At 35.7% G+C, this 17,038-nt stretch overlaps 1 protein-coding gene and 1 pseudogene across 1 annotated transcript; both read right to left on the minus strand.

The window, feature by feature from the left end:
• Positions 1 to 6,677: 6,677 nt before the first annotated feature.
• LOC118056301 (uncharacterized) lies at positions 6,678 to 9,765 on the minus strand (annotated as a pseudogene).
• Positions 9,766 to 14,048: 4,283 nt separating this feature from the next.
• LOC140954299 (uncharacterized) lies at positions 14,049 to 14,821 on the minus strand. Its single transcript, XM_073404902.1, has 2 exons — positions 14,233 to 14,821; positions 14,049 to 14,137 (listed from the first exon to the last, which is right to left on the minus strand). Exons 1-2 carry the CDS (start codon positions 14,729 to 14,731, stop codon positions 14,118 to 14,120), a joined length of 519 nt encoding a protein of 172 aa, XP_073261003.1. The 5' UTR covers positions 14,732 to 14,821; the 3' UTR covers positions 14,049 to 14,117.
• Positions 14,822 to 17,038: the final 2,217 nt, after the last annotated feature.

The raw sequence follows: 17,038 nt of genomic DNA on the forward strand, positions 1-17,038 counted from the left end.
CTTGCTCTATTCTTCCACCCTAGTCCGTACAACATCATAGAATGATGAAGAAGAGCTACCCATAATGCTCATAGTAGGGTGACTTGAATGTTAGCCGAACAAAGTTCACCATCCTGTTTCTATCAAAGGGGGTTTTGCACCATGCATGGCCCGTCCCTTCCATCTTTGCGTATAAGCCTTACCTGATTCTTTGCTTTCTCTCTTTTCCATTGACATAAGGCCCCGGTTCGAATCTGGAGCAATTTCTCAAATTGAACTTGATTGCTTAAAGGAAAAGCTCGTAAATCCTTCCAATTTCTGATCTTGGCATTTATTCCACAGCCTTAATGTTAAACCAACTTAGCGCTACCCCAGATAGAATTTGTCCTTGGAAAGTAGATCAGTAAACCTAGTCGAGTATGAAATCACCTTCCATCTTATTGTATAAGATCGAAGGATGAGTGTTTGGGCATTCCAACCCAGTGTAACCTTATAAAATCTCCGGTAATCCTGAAATCTTTTGGTACCGTGATGTTTTTGGTACCAAGCATATTCAGACGCTCGCATGGGGTCAAACCAGTCATTTCCCTCAACTGCTCTTAACCTTTCGGTCAGGCTGATATCTTGTCATTGTTCATAAAATCTAGTGAACCTATATCGAAGGCCCATTTCCCTTTTACAAGTAATGTGAGCTTGAGGGGGCTGATGGGAATGCAGGCCGCAAAGTGCTCGCCCCGCGCGTCACTGAATCTGCCCCCAAAGTTCTGAGATACCCCTGGACATGAACTGCGGTGGCTCCTATAAGTGGTTGGTAGAGTCCCGTCCTGTACTTGGGCTCTTAAAAGTTTATGACTCAAACAGATTGGTTCAGTCGAGAAACTTCAGTTTTTACTCCGGATTTCCAACTCGGTCTGGTAAAGTGCGACTCTAAATGGGCCACCCCCTTCTTTTCGTTTTCCATTTTTGATCTGGACCGGGGTTTTGGTGGGACTCTAGGTGTGGACCTATGTTTCACGATCTTTTTTTTTGTACTGGAGTATATGATAAATAAAAAACAAAATTGTGATGCAAGATGTGATGCATAAAAGTGATGCGCGATGAGTTAAGCCCTTAATTGATCTTGATGCAAATAAAGATACATAACCTAAGGACAAGCTCTATTTAATTAAAGTGAGAGTGGGTAGGTTTTCTAATTAGTTTGAGGTCTCATAATCCTACCCAGTGAACGTTCTTCAGTAAAGATAGTAGGGGGCGTTGCAAGGAACAGTTAAACAACGTATGCCACCATTTCCAAGCAAAGCACTCAGATATAGTGGGTGTCTTCACGACATTAACCCTGACCAATAGTCTTAGATAAATCGCTAATTCCCCACTTAACTTAACGCTTGCCGTGTGCTTTCTCAAAAATAAAAAGCAAGTGATGCAAGAGACAATTTTATACAAGCATAATATATGAGTAAAATAAAAAAAAAAAATATGCAAATAAATGGAAAGGCATATTATTTAACAATAAACAACACGTTAAACACAAACATCAGACAAAAACAAAGCTTATTCCTTACAAGGTTCCCAGTGGACGTCGCCATTTCTGTAGCACAGTGTGCGGCGTTCGCGGGCGAAAATAACAAGTGTTTGTTTCATTTTTTAATCTACCATGTAAATTCTGTATATATCTATAAGGATACAAAAAATATTGTCTTTTAATTGGTAGAAAATGGAATGGAGTCGCCACCTAGTATTTTGATCACTAGGAACCTAACTGGTGCTTAGAGATCGGGTACGGACGGTTTGTAGTAAAGAGAAGATATTAGAGCACCAAATACGCCCTACCTAATGGTAAGCTGTATTGTTTTATTGTCTGATAAAAACCAAAGGTGTTCGGTGTTTCCTAGTGTTGATCTGTCTATGGTTCAAGAAAAATCCTCCTGCGATAAGAAGGTCTTACTTATCGGGTAAATCTTAACTGTTCTACGTCCATATCAAAATTTATTAATAAGATATTTTGGAATACATTTTTACGTATAAATTCGTAATCCAAATACTAAACAAAACAAAAGGATTTTTTGAATTTTGAAAATATTGGCCTAGTTCTCATGGCTTTAGAATAAACTGGTTATTAAAGCCAAAATGCATGCCTAATACATATATTATTTTTGAAAATTTTCTTTATTGTGTGAAAATATGATGTTTATATATTTATATGTATATATTGGAGAGACCAGGCTGTATTTTAAAACAAAACAATTTTTGGAAAAATATTTTTTTTAATTTTTTTTTTGCTTGACGAAAATCGGGTATTTTAATACTGAGCTTGTTCCTTACGGTATAAAATACAAGCCAATTATTAATCCACTTTGATAAAAAATAGTGCAGAAAAATCAACAGCATTTTAGGGACTTTTTTAGAATTTTTTCAAACCAAAATATTTTTTATTCTAAAAAATCTTTGATATTTTGACGAAAACCGGGTATTTTTAACACTGGTTGTATCTTTACGGTATAAAAATACAAACCAAACATTAACCACTTGACAAAAATATGCAGAAAAATCAACAATATTTTTAAAGATTTTTTTTAGAATATTTTTTTTTATTTTATAATATATATATATACATATATACACACATATATTACAACATATTATAATAATATAATATATAATATATTATGGGGCTGGGCCGGCCCAAAATAAATGGGCCAAGCTCAGCCCAAAAAATAAAAACGGGCCGACCTCGGCCCAACATGAAATTGGGCCGATCTCGGCCCAAAACTTCTACAGTCTGGGCCAGGACCTTTGGCCCATCGGGGGAAGAATTAATTTTCTTCCCCCCCCCGCCTCCTGCAAGCATAACTCTGCATGCAGAGCAAACGCTGCAAACGAAGGAGAAGAAGAAAATTTACCTGGCGTGGAGGAGGCGGTCGTTGGCGGTGCTTCGGTGGCGTGGCTCGTGGGCGGCGGCTCCGGGCGGTGTTGCTGTCGTTCCTAACGGCGGCGAGAAGTTTCTTCCTCTTGCCTTTTCTTTTTTTTTTTCTTCCGTTCTCAGTGGCTTTCTCCGCTTCGGTTTTTTTTGGTTTTCGGTTTCAGTTTCTTTGTTTTCGGTTTGTTACTGCTCTCCCCTCTATTTCGTTCATTCTTTCTCTCTCTTCGGTCTCCTCTCTCTCTCCTCCCTTCGGTTTCTTTTCTCCCTTCTCTCTTCGGTTTCTTCTGTATTTATAGGGGAAGAAAAGGTGCTGGGACCATTGTTAGTGCGCCTGGAGCGGGTTTCGCGGGTGGCTGGTCGGCCACCACCCGCGACAGCAAGGCGCCGTTTCTACTTTCGATCGGTGGTCGGCCAATGCCTTCGGTCGGTGGTCCCAACGGTGTGGGGCTTTGGGTTTTTTCGGTGGAGATTGCAGGGGAAGAGAAGGGGCGGGAAGTTTTTGAAGAAGAAAAAACCATTTTTCTTCTCCCCTGCAACGAGTGCAGGGAGGAAGATGAAGGAGGAACAATGTCGTTCAAAACGGCACCGTTCGGTCCCTTTTCTTTTTTTTTTCCTTTTTTTTATGTATGAAACGGCGTCGTTTTGGATAAAACGCGCCGTTTCATTTTAAAAAAAAGGCGCCAGAATATGCTTTTGCAAATCAGTCCTTAATCATTTTTTAATCATTTCAATTGCGTCCCTGCCAATTCGGGTCCCCCGTCCCTCTTGTTGGCCGCGTTTTTTACTTTGGTCCTTGGCCTTTGATTTATGCAATTAAGCCCTGAATTGATCAATAAACTTCTAATTTCTTCAATTAGGCCCCTGATCCAAAGCAAAACAGCCCCCTCTATTTACCCGGTTTTTCCAAATTGGTCCTGGTTTCGGTTTTTCACAATTAAACTCCTAATTGCCATTAAACTTCAATATTTATTCAATTAAGCTCCTGATTTGGCCTAATAAATTCCTAAAAAATATATTTTGGCCCCAGACTTAAATCATCTTCTAATTAAAGCCCCAATTGACTTAAAATCAAATTTTCTTGCAATCAAAAATCCCCTATAAAATCATATTAAAAATCCAATTAAGTCCATAAACATCCAAACTTGGGCTTTTCCTCCTCAAAAATCAATTTTCTTATCCCTGTTCCAGGGCTCTCATCATTCAAGATAATAATATGCAAAATCCATCTTTGTATTTTTTAACCTCCTTGACCGATTTTTCTAACCATTTGGTGAGCACTTCTGCCTCCTGTTATTTTTCTAACCTCCTTTGGCTATTTATTTTATTTCATTTATTTGGGGACCCGAAAATGGGTTACAACAGAGTTTAAAGATTTTCGACCCATCAGCATGATTCATGGTATCTATAAGATCATTGCTAAAATCCTTGCATCTAAACTGAAAACTGTTAGCAAGATATCATTAGCATTACCCAATCAGCGTTATAGCAGACCGCAACATTATAGATGGCTTTATGATTGGCAAATGAGCTGGTGAGTGATCTAAAAAATGAATGAAGCGGCAGGTCTGATTTTCAAGATTGATTTCCATAAAGCCTCGACTCAGTCTCCTGGGTTACCTAGGATGATATCATGGGTTATATGGGGTTTGGTAGAAAATGGAGAACCAATGATTTATGATGTCTTTTCTTCATCCAAAACTCTCGGTCCTCATCAATGATCTCTTCAAAAGAATTCTCTGTTCGGCGAGGAACTGCGTCAAGGAGACTCGATTTCCCCTTTTCTATTTGACATAGCTGCTGAGGGCCTCTCGGTCCTCTTTCAAAGGGCATCTAGTGGGAATATTATCAAAGGGTTGCAATTTGCTTCAGGAATTTTTGTCAGCCATCTACAATATGCAGATGACACGTCAATATTCATCCCAGCAGATATTGATCAGTTAGTTCAAGTTAAAAGAATTTTAAGATGGTTTGCTTTGACTTCAAGGCCTTTATATAAACTTCCATAAAAGCTCCATTATTGGTATCAATGTTGACGATCACTGTGCTTTGCGCTTGGCTACATTCTATTTTTTTGCAGATCAGACTCCCTCCCAAGCAAATATCTGGCATACCACTAGGAGCCAATCCATCTCGTATCTCTACATGGAAGCTAGTGATAGAGAAGTTCATAAAAGGCTTCATATGTGGAAAGGGAGACTACTAAGCATGGCTGGTCCGTCTATGTTATTAAAGTGTCCTTAAATTCCCTGCCTATACTATTTTATGTCTGTATTCAAGATGCCAAAATGGGGTAGGCAGGCTTATATTGTCTTTCATCCATCCAAAGACGTTTCTTGTGGTGTGGATGTACCAAGCAAATATCTTTTCTGCAAGATCCAATGGAGACTAGTGATGCGCGATACGAAAACAGGAGGCCTCATGTAGGCTCCCTTATATTCAAAAAACAGAGCCCTGCTGCTAAAATGGATTTGGTGTAACTCTCCTCCCCAGGTACATTTAGCAAGTTTATGGAAAATGATTATCTCTTCAATGTACAATCCAGCTTATGAGAATGGGATCCGCATTTTCATACAACCAACCCTCAAGAATGGAAGGATATTATGTCATTGTTCAAACCGACGTTCACCACGTCTTCAACGAAACCTCATTGCAATTCATGGTGGGGAATGGCAGTTTTAACATCCTTTTGGCTAAACAACTGGTTGGTGACTCACCCTCTCAAAACAGCCTTCCCTAGGCTATATCTTTTTGTCTTCCTCTAAATCTAGCAATGGAATCTGGCTCTAGTCCCTATAATGGCGCAGACCTCTATTTCATTTTGAACAAGAACAACTATCACTTTTATCATCCTTGCTGGAATCCAAGCCAATGTTCTTCCACAGATGATGATAAGAAAAATCTGGACCCTCAACAACGATGGCCTCTTCAGTGTAAAATCTTGCTCCAAAATGATGGACCAGCTGCTCTACGGTGGTGCCAAACCATTCCAATCTTTTGTTTGGATAAAACTAACCCCACCAAAAGTGCAAATTTTCCTTTGGCTCCTTGTCAAAGACAAAGTAACCACAAGAGATTTTCTATTTCATCATGACTACCTCACCCTTCAAGAGTTAAGATGCGCTTTCTGCAATAAAAGCTTGGAATCTTTAAGTCACCTCTTCATTCATTGCCACTTCTCTTGGAATATATGGATGAACCTGCTTTCTAATCGGGGCTTTTGCAGTGTTTTTCCAAAATCTGTTGATGATATGTGCTAGCAATGGTCTTCTATGGTTAAAGGCATGCAGCAAAATCTCTCATGGCAACTTCTTTTCTCATGCGTTGTTTGGAATCTTTGGCTTCATCGAAATGATGTTATTTTTAATGACGCTGCCCTTAACCTTCAAATATGTTTCTCCATGGTGCGCCAAAGTATTGCTTTATGGATGAGGCTTGATTCCAACTCTTTAGAGCTTAATATAGAGAATGTTTAGTCGGGAGGAGTTGGTTTCTTATGATTTGTTTGTTCCCCTTTTGTTGCTCTCCCCTGTTTCATGCAACAATTTTTGTGCTTTCCTTTCCTCTGCTTGTTCATCTGATGTAAGTTAGGCTATTATCTTTATAGCCTTTTTCTTAATAAAATTTCGACTATTAACCAAAAAAAAAATTACATGATTCATGACATTCACAAGTTCATCTAAAATGATGCTTGGACGGACATATCTAAATAGACTTGATTGTTGAATATTACATTTTGCAAACAAGTTGCTTTTCACAACGCCCAAGTATACTGTAAAAATCAGCCAATAACATTTCTGTGAACCATTATATCTTCCAATTCCATCGTGGAGAATAGCTTTGGCAATGGAGGCCATCGAGTTGTAAGCTCTGTAGAAACCTGTCGCATTGTTGGCCGATAGTGAGGATCGGTTTGCAAGCAAGCAAACGCCAGTTTTGCAACATGTGCCACACCGTCCGCAAGCTCGTTTTCAGGAGGTGGGAGGCGCTGGTCTAAGACATCCTTCAAGACTGTATTGTGACCAATTGGTGATGATGAGGAGGTGGAGGCAGATAACATCAGAGATGAGATGAAATCGCCAGGATGCTTTCCCATCATTACTTCCAATGTTACTACTCCAAAGCTATACACATCACATTTTTCATCCACTTTCATTGTGTATGCCAACTCTGCAAAAGAGGCTGGTCATGCTATATTTTGTAAAAATAATTTACTGCACCTATTTTGTTTTCAAGTGATTTTGTAAGCTAACCTACTGTAGAAGGTGATATTGAAACTTAACTACATACCTGGAGCTGTGTACCCAAAGGTGCCAGCAAATGATGTCCAATTGGACGAGTCAGGCATTAGGAGCCTGGCTGTGCCGAAGTCAGAGACATGAGCCTCGTATTCTGAATCCAAAAGAACATTGTTTTTTGCTGGAAATGTCTCTATGAATAGTCGGAGGGGAGCAGTCATGGTGCATGTAGGATAAAGCATTGGCTACGCCTTTGATAAAGATTCATCCTTTTATCTTCTCCATCTTTCCTGCTTGTTCCTCGTCGTTCAGTACCTTTCTTAAACTTCCCCTTTCCACAAATTCATATACCAAAAATGAGTGTTTGGCATGCGAGCAGAAACCATACAGCTTCACAATGTTTCGATGCCGTATACCCATTAAGACATCAATCTCGCTTCTAAAAGCTTTCAAGCTGCTCATCTCAACTTCTGGTGTTTGGTGGAATTTCTTCACTGCAAGGACTTGTTCTGATGGAAGTACAGCTTTGTATACAACTCCATACCCTCCAACCCCAATGCAATATTTGGAGTCGAATTCCTCAGTAGCCTCAATGATGTCCTCGTAGCGTAGATCCCCACCAGGGCACCATCTCGCGGTAACATCTCTTTGTGGTGTTTCCACTAACCTTTTCTTTCTTCTGCTTTGGAAAAAGATAAGAAAACCTACAATCAGGCCCAGCAAACTACCCAGCAGAGAAAATACAGTCAAAAAGACAACTTTGGGGCCCTTCTTGTGCACAGTTTTGTTTTTCATGAGAGCAGAACAAGCCTCCAAACCAGTTGCATTGCCACACAGGTTGGTGTTGTTGCGAATTGCTTCAAATGGTGCCTCGCGAAAGGCTTTGATGTCAGGAATGGGGCCCTCTAGCTTGTTATAGGATACATCCACTTTAGTGAGGCCTTGCAGTCTACTAAAACTGGTTGGAATTAGACCAGACAGCATATTATGGGAGAGGTTTAATACCTCTAGCTGCTGCATCTGTCCAAGCTCTGGTGCTATACCTCCCATGAGGGAATTCCAACTGAGATCAAGACTTTGAAGAGACTGTAAAGACCCCATCTCAGCAGGAATACTCCCTGTCAATCTATTCTTGCTGATATTCAAGAATATCAGTTTTGAGCACTTACCAAGCTGTTTAAGAATTGTTCCGCTAAAATTGTTCGCGGCCAGGCCAAGCCTTTCAAGATCAGATAGCGATGCGACATCGAAACGAATAGCACCTGAAAGCTTGTTATCGTTGAGTTCAAGTTCAATCAACTTTAAATTTCCCAATTCTTTTGGAATTCTCCCAACTAGTTGATTTGAGGAGAGGTCAAGAGCTTGTAGATGAGTTGCCTTTCCAAGAGCCGCTGGTATTTCTCCAGAAATCTTATTTCCCGAAATTCTGAACGTTGTCAGATTGTTAAACTGCTCCCATTTCCATGAAAGTTCACCATGCAATTCATTATCACTTAAATCCACGTAGTTCAAATGAGGATGTGTGCCAAAAGCTTCAGATATGTTTCCATTAAGTTGGTTTGTCTTAAGTCCGAGTCTCAACAAGCTGCTGCAATTTCTCAAGCTTTTTGGGATAGGTCCCGTGAAATAATTTTCAAACGCAGCAAAAGATAAAAGCAATCCACCAAGGCACACATCTTGTGGTAGATTACCAGACAAACTATTGGAACATAATTGTAACGAATACAAATGTGTAAGGTTGTTCATTTCTGGAGGAATCGTGCCAAAAAAACCGTTATCCGCAAGATGAAGCAAAGATAAGTTTTTTAAATTTCCTAAAGATGCCGGTATTTTACCGGTTAGTTTATTAGATGACAAATCTAAAATAGTAAGAGATCTCGTTAGATTTCCTATAAATGTAATGGAACCAAAAAAATTGTTATTTTGAAGGTAAAGTTCAGATAAGCTTTTTAAATTTCCTAAAGATGCCGGTATTGTACTATTTAGTTTATTAGACGCCAAAGCTAAAATAGTGAGAGATCTCGTCAGGTTTCCAATAAAAATAATGGAACCAAAAAGATTATTATTCTGAAAGTAAAGTTTAGATAAGTTTCTTAAATTTTCTAAAGATGTTGGTATTATACCGGTTAGTTTATTAGATGACAGAGTTAAAATAGTGAGAGATAATAAATTTCCAATTTCTGGTGGAATGTTGCCAGAAATGCTATTGAAAGACAAGTCAAGGATGGAGAGGTTAGAAAGGTTACCTATTTGTGAAGGAACAAAACCATAAAGGGAGTTGTTGGAAAGGGTAAGCTCAATTAGGTTAGGAAAGGAAGAGAATCGGAGACTATGAAGCGTACCTCTCAAACTAGAATTGGGCAGACTTATGTTGATGACACTACCAGACTTGTCGCAGCTGATTCCGAACCAGTTGCAAGGGCTGTCTCCAGCCCAAGAAGACAGGAGAGACTGGCTTTGGTTGTCAAGAGTGACTTTCCATTCTAGAAGAGCTTCCGCTTCCTTCCTTCCATTTGCTACTTCAGCAGCTCCAGTACTAGCCGAGTAAGCAAAAGAAGCAAAGAAGGAAGCATAAGCAAGTAAGGAAAAACCCAAAAAAGGTGTGGAAAAGAGAAAGATGTGGGAAGCCATGGCCTTGGAGGTTTACTTTCTTAAAAAGGATGTATAAAATGATTTGCCCTGCATGCGTATATATATGCTTCGGACCCAAATCATATGCAGGAGGATTAACGTGGGTCCAAGTCAATATATAAAAAAATAATTATTATTATAATTTTAAATCTCAATTTAAAAAATCTGAAGGTTACCTACAATTATATGTGCTATGCGGGCTTTTCTTTGTCCTTGTTCATAAAAGTGGCCCTGACTACAGGATACCGAGGTTACCTCAATTAGAACAACCCAACTCATTAAATAACTTTTATCATACACTCAAACAAGCAAACACTCGGTAGAAAAAAGGATCCAACACTCATTTTACAAAAAAAAAAAAAAATAATAATTTTGACCAGAGTCATGGTAGCTTGAAGTCATGGAAGAAAAACTCCTTTTATGACGAGGTTACGGTCGATTAGAACAACGCCACTCATTAAATATCAAAAGCACATCTTAAGTTTGCGCTACTTTGCTAATTATTTTCACTAAGTGTGCTCTTTCAAAATATAAACCCAAACAAAAGGCAGAAAACTTAATTGCGTCTTGAGAGGTGTAGACTATGGGAAGTTTGTACCGAGTGATACGTTCCTTTTGGACAGGGACAAGTAAGAAGATTGAATATTCAATGGCGTCCCAGTACTATTCTTAATTCATTTTCACTTCTCTTGTCGGTTCATTTCGATCAATGAAATCAATCCAGCTAGCTGATAATGGAAGATTAGGTAACAGTGACCGATCAGTTTGTTTTTTTGATCAAGATGCATTGACATGTGGGAAAAAAGAATTCCATAAATAAGTTAAAAAAAAATCATTTTTTTTTTATAAAAAATAGCTGCCATGACAAATTAAACTAATCACACCAAAGTTATGATGTTCCCATGAAAACTAATCACACCAAAGTTATGATGTTCCCATGACTTTATTTTTGCAAATTTTGTACTATTATAAATCCTATGAAAATTTTTATGGTGCTTGATAAAATTTTATATGCTTTTAATATTTCATGTGTTGATATTTTCTTTTCTTCGTATATTCAACCTTTAGTCGTTCAACCTAATTGCGTCTTGAGAGGTTTGTAGACAAGTCAGAGTAAGAAGAGTATGGAGTGGTAAGTTCCTTTTGGACAAGTCAGAGTAAGAAGATTGAATAGTCCCAGTACTATAACTCGGAACCTATTGCTAAATCCTTTTCAATTTTTTTGTCGGTTTATTTCGATCAATCAAATCAATTCAACTAAAGAAATTGATGGGGATAATTTGTGGTTTGTCCACGCAAAACAAGGACATCCTTAAATCCCTGAATCACGGTGGAAGATCTGGTGATTAATGATGTTTATTCCCTTTTCTTTTTTATCCTTTGAGTTTAAATCTTAGGATTAATTTAAAAATTTTTCTTAATGCACTAGTTGACATCAAATAAGTTTTTTTTTTTAATTTTTTATTTTCTAATTTAGAATTTATTTTTAGTTTTTTTATTCAATATTATTAGGCTCTTATAATTTTTCTATTTAAAGAAAATAGTTTTTTTTTTTTTTAGTAATAATAGTTTTTTAAAACAAAAACATTTTCTATATAAACGGTTGTAATAAGTTTTTAACATGTATAAATAAAAACTGAATATTTTTTATATCTTCTAATTATTCTTGTACAAATCTTATTATATTTCTTTTCTTGACTATTAGGGGGTGTTTGAAAGTATTATAACGGTTTGTTTTATAAAGTGTTTTCACTCGGAAATGCATTAAAATAAAAATAAAAAAACATTTTTTATATAAATGGTTGTAATAAGTTTTTAACATGTATAAATAAACACTATATATTTTTTATATCTTCTAAATATTCTTGTACAAATCTTATTATATTTCTTTTCTTGACTATTAGGGGTGTTTGAAAGTATTATAACGGTTGTTTTATAAAGTGTTTTTACTAGGAAATACATTAGAATAATATATATTTTTATTTTAAAAAAATTAATTTTGATATGAATACTTCTAAACTATTAAAAAACATTAAAAAAATTTAAGCAAATTTGTTTCTCAAATTAATTAGAAATACTGTTTGGGATGCAATTTCAAACCTCTAGTGCAAGGCAACGAATAGTAATTTTGGATTATATAGCTTACTAGTACCTAAAAAACACAAATATTTTTGTAAAACAAGCAAATATCTCACAGAAAATGCAATATCAATTTGGCGGTAATATACAGAAGTAATCAAACGATCTCTTAACATGTAAGGCAACCAAGTCAGGGTGCCGTCTTCGCGAGGGCATATTATTTGCCGTCCAGGTAAAGATAAGTATTTCTGTAAACATTCAGGTAAAGGGAACAAAGTAAAAAAATTCATTGGAATAAAGAAAATGGTACCATGTGGAAAAGAATATGTATATGCATCCAGACAACTTGAACTTCGATTCCATCAAAGCAAATAGTTATACGTTTAGACTAATTTAAATTGTCATTCTAGAAGGGAAATTAATGCAGTATTTTTCACTATTATTAGAATACTCGTGTTGGGGTTTCAGCTATGGACCCATTCTGATGATTTTTTTTTTTTTTTATGAAATACAAGATATATATTATTTTGCACCATTATGTGCTTAATAAAATTATTATATTCCATGATTAAAAAAAATACGAGACTCTGCATTGGGTGATCATCCTTCAACCATTTTTATATTATTTATTTTCTTGTGTTTTCTCCTAGTTATTCATTGCTTGTGTTAAACAACAAATCTAACTCTATCTCTCCCTTAATTACCCTTTGTGCAGGAATTCATTTGTCTTGGTCATGATCGAAAATTTCTTAAGAAGATGGACAGTTGCGTCTTAATTGGATGTCTTCCATTCTTAATTGGATGTCTTAATTCATTCACGTGGTTAATTATTAATGTTTTTGCTATGTAGACAGTTGCGTCTGAAGAGGTGTAGAATACTATGGTCTTCCATTCATGATTGCATGTCTTTGGGTTTCAGCATTAGTGATGTTTCCCACGAAATTCATGTCGTTAATTTGCGGATGGTTAGAAAGGAGATTAGGAGCGTTCTTGGCACTTCTTTGAACTGATTTTATTTTGTTTGTACAAATTCATCTCTCTCTATAAACTAGCCTCTGTTTAACATGATCCGCGAAAACTAGTCGTAATCCTAAAATCAGTTTTTGACATATATATAATAAAAACTAAATATTTTTGACATATAAAGGGTTGTGATAAGTTTTTGAAAATATAAATAAATAAAACTAAATATTTTTTATATCTTCTAATTTTTCTTGTTCTTTGAATATTTTAACATGTAACAAATCTTATTATATTTCTTTTTTTAACTATTAGGGGGTGTTGGAAAGTGTCGTAGCAATTATTTTACAAATTTTTTTTTACTCGGAAATGCATCAAAATAATATATATTTTTATTTTTAAAAAATTATTTTTTATATCAGCATTTCTAAACGATTAAAAAAAATTAAGCAAAATTTTTTTTCAAATTATTTAAAAATGCCATTTGGAATGCAATTTCAAATCCTGGTGCAAGGCAAAGAATAGTAATTTTAAAATTCTTAGAATATTTATGCTGGGGTTTCAGCTATGGATCCATTCTCGGATGATTTTTTTATATATATGAAATACAAGAGATATATTATTTTTGCACCATTATGTGCTTATTTAATAAGATTATTATATTCCATGATTAAAACAAATACGAAATTGGGTGATCATCCTTCAAGGATTTTTTTTATATATTCTTTTTTCTTGTTTTTTCTCCTAGTTTTTTCATTGCTTGTGTTAAACAACAAATCTAACTCTATCTCTCCCTTAATTACCCTAATTATTTTACGTTTTATCTAGCTATGACGTGAAATCCGAACTTTACAATTAATAATAGCTAGCTTGCACCTCACCATTCCATGACTCCTGATTACTAAAAGATGAAGACTATTACATTTAATTTTTTTTAAGAAAATAATTTTTATTTTAATTTTTTAATTTTATATTTAGATCGTTTTGATGTGTTAATATCAAAAATAAATTTTAAAATATAATCCTCGTAGCGCAGATTCCCACCAGGGCACCATCTCGCGGTAACATCTCTTTGTGGTGTTTCCACTAAACTTTTCTTTCTTCTGCTTCGGAAAAGGATAAGAAAACCTACAATCAAGCCCAACAAACTACCCAGCAGAGAAAGTACTGTCAAAAAGACAACTTTGGGGCCCTTCTTGTGCACAGTTTTGTTTTTCATGAGAGCAGAACAAGCCTCCAAACCAGTTGCATTGCCACACAGGTTGGTGTTGTTGCGAATTGCTTCAAATGGTGCCTCGCGAAAGGCTTTGATGTCAGGAATGGGGCCCTCTAGCTTGTTATAGGATACATCCACTTTAGTGAGGCCTTGCAGTCTACTAAAACTGGTTGGAATTAGACCAGACAGCATATTATGGGAGAGGTTTAATACCTCTAGCTGCTGCATCTGTCCAAGCTCTGGTGCTATACCTCCCATGAGGGAATTCCAACTGAGATCAAGACTTTGAAGAGACTGTAAGGACCCCATCTCAGCAGGAATACTCCCTGTCAATCTATTCTTGTTGATATTCAAGAATATCAGTTTTGAGCACTTACCAAGCTGTTTAAGAATTGTTCCGCTAAAATTGTTCGCGGCCAGGCCAAGCCTTTCAAGATCAGATAGCGATGCGACATCGAAACGAATAGCACCTGAAAGCTTGTTATCGTTGAGTTCAAGTTCAATCAACTTTAAATTTCCCAATTCTTTTGGAATTCTCCCAACTAGTTGATTTGAGGAGAGGTCAAGAGCTTGTAGATGAGTTGCCTTTCCAAGAGCAGCTGGTATTTCTCCAGAAATCTTGTTTCCAGAAATCTTGAAAGCTGTCAGATTGTTAAACTGCTCCCATTTCCATGAAAGTTCACCATGCAATTCATTATCACTCAAATCCATGTAGTAAAAATGGGGATGTGTGCCAAAAGCTTCAGATATGTTTCCACTAAGTTGGTTTCTATCAAGTCTGAGTCTCAACAAGCTGCTGCAGTTTCTCTAGCTTTTTGGGATAGGTCCCGTGAAATAATTGTTCACCGCAGCAAAATATAAAAGTAATCCACCAAGGCACACATCTCGTGGTAGATTACCAGTGAATCTATTATAATGTATTTGTAAATAATACAAATTTGTAAGGTTGTTTATTTCTGGAGTAATCGTACCAAAAAAACTGTTATTCTCAATATGAAGTGCAGATAAGCTTCTTAAATTTTCTAGAAATGCCGGTATTGTACCCGTTAGATTATTAGATGACAAATCTAAATAGTAAGAGATCTCGTCAGGTTTTCAATAAAAGCGATGGGACCAAAAAAACTGTTACTCAGGTCCTGAGAAGGCCTGAATGTTTTCAAATTCCTTGTTCACAGTTCCCCAGATCGATTCAGCGAAAACATTCAGTTCCTGTATGTCACCCAGACCCAATCTTACCCCATCATTCAACATATTCTAAACCTCTTCATCTCTCTCCATAGTATATGCATCCTGCGGCTGTTTCTGCTTAGTAAACCTGGAATTCCCCTGTTTAATACCCGATTCCATTGATTCTGAAGAGCAATCTTCCTGGTGCTCCACTGTTTCTTGAATGCTGCCGGTTTTGGATTGAAGTTTAACTTTTCTTCTACTCCTTCTAAGTACCATGTGGTGAGGAGGATTTGTCTGATCAATTGATGCCCTGTTATGTCAAAATTTGTGCTTCACAATTCTTTTCCAATGCATTACACGCTGCACTGATGCTGTTACTAATGGAAGGGCTGTCTGCTGACGTGAGAAGACCATATTTGATTTCTGGGAACAGCAACTCCACTGGTAGATCCAAATCCTTGATGCACAATTTTTTTCCCATACATTAGACTCTGAACTGATGCTATTGTCAATGGCGAAATTGTCTGATAGCATGTGAAGGTCATCTTTGATTTCTGAGAACATAAATTCAACTTGTAGATCCAGTAGATGATGTTGTGAGGTCTGGTAGTCGTTACACATCATCTCACATTCACCCTCATGTTTTAAATTTATGGTAAAATAATTATTCAATTTAAAAATTTAAACTCTAACATCAATTTAAACAACCATTCAACCTAAAAATATCCCTTAAACTACATGTAAAAGCAGAAACAAATAAAACAAAAAATTATCTCTCGAATTAAATCAATGAATACCAAGATACTTGAAATTGTCAAAACATTTTTGATATTATTAAAGTTAAATTATGTATTATTTTCACCCTTATTAATTTTAAGCAAATATTTTTTATAAAAAATTAAGTGATAAAATAGTTTGTTTTTTCAAAAATAAATAATAATTAAGAATTTAAATTCAATAAATACCGAGAAAATAAATACAGTATTTATTTTTATTTTAGTTTTATAATATACAAATTAAATTCAATTTTAATCAATAAAAAATTTTAAGCGCCGGTTATGAAAAACTATTAAAATTTATAAAATTTGAGTTAGGTATTTTTAATGAGTGTAAGAGATATTACTATTTCTGTTTGAAAATAATTAATAAAGAAAATAAAATAAATGTAGTAATAATAGTTATCACAATATTTAAATTAAAACATGATACATATAATTAAATTATTAAATAATTTATTATATATGAATAATAGATAATTAAATTTTGTTTTGCCACCTGCTTGCGAGAAAGAATCTGATTAGCAGGGGCAAGTTTTCTTAGGTAATGATGCTATGGTTGTGGTTGTCTTTTTCAGTCAACAAGAGTGCATATATATATATATGAATAGTTACGTGATATGTTGTCTAAAATTTCCTTTTGAATAGTTACAGAGAAGAAGGAATATTCAATTGCTTGTAGCTAGACAACTATAGCTTGCCGTTCTTGAAGTGAAGTTTCTTTTTGAAAAAAAAAAAAACCTTGTCTTTGGGCTTCACCTATCATTGGTGACATTCGCTATGAAATCTCAAATTTAGAAATTTTGTCAATTATTTAAAAAAATAGAAAGCAGTGGCCATTTCTTTTAGGACAAGTTTGTTTTAATTGTGGAAATAAAGGGAGTGGTTTTTATTATATCATCAAGATTTTTAGTTGTATTACTGATTTGGCAATATTGAAAGAAGCTTATTATCATTACCAATTAAAAAATAAAATCAAGAGCTTATTATAATTCATTATCGTTTATTGGAAAACAAAAAAAGGAGAAAATATGTTGATTTCTTCCATTGTTGCTAAAGAAAACTAAAAATA

This window comes from Populus alba, chromosome 15 (assembly GCF_005239225.2).
Source record: "Populus alba chromosome 15, ASM523922v2, whole genome shotgun sequence".
Classification (NCBI taxonomy): Eukaryota; Viridiplantae; Streptophyta; class Magnoliopsida; order Malpighiales; family Salicaceae; genus Populus; species Populus alba.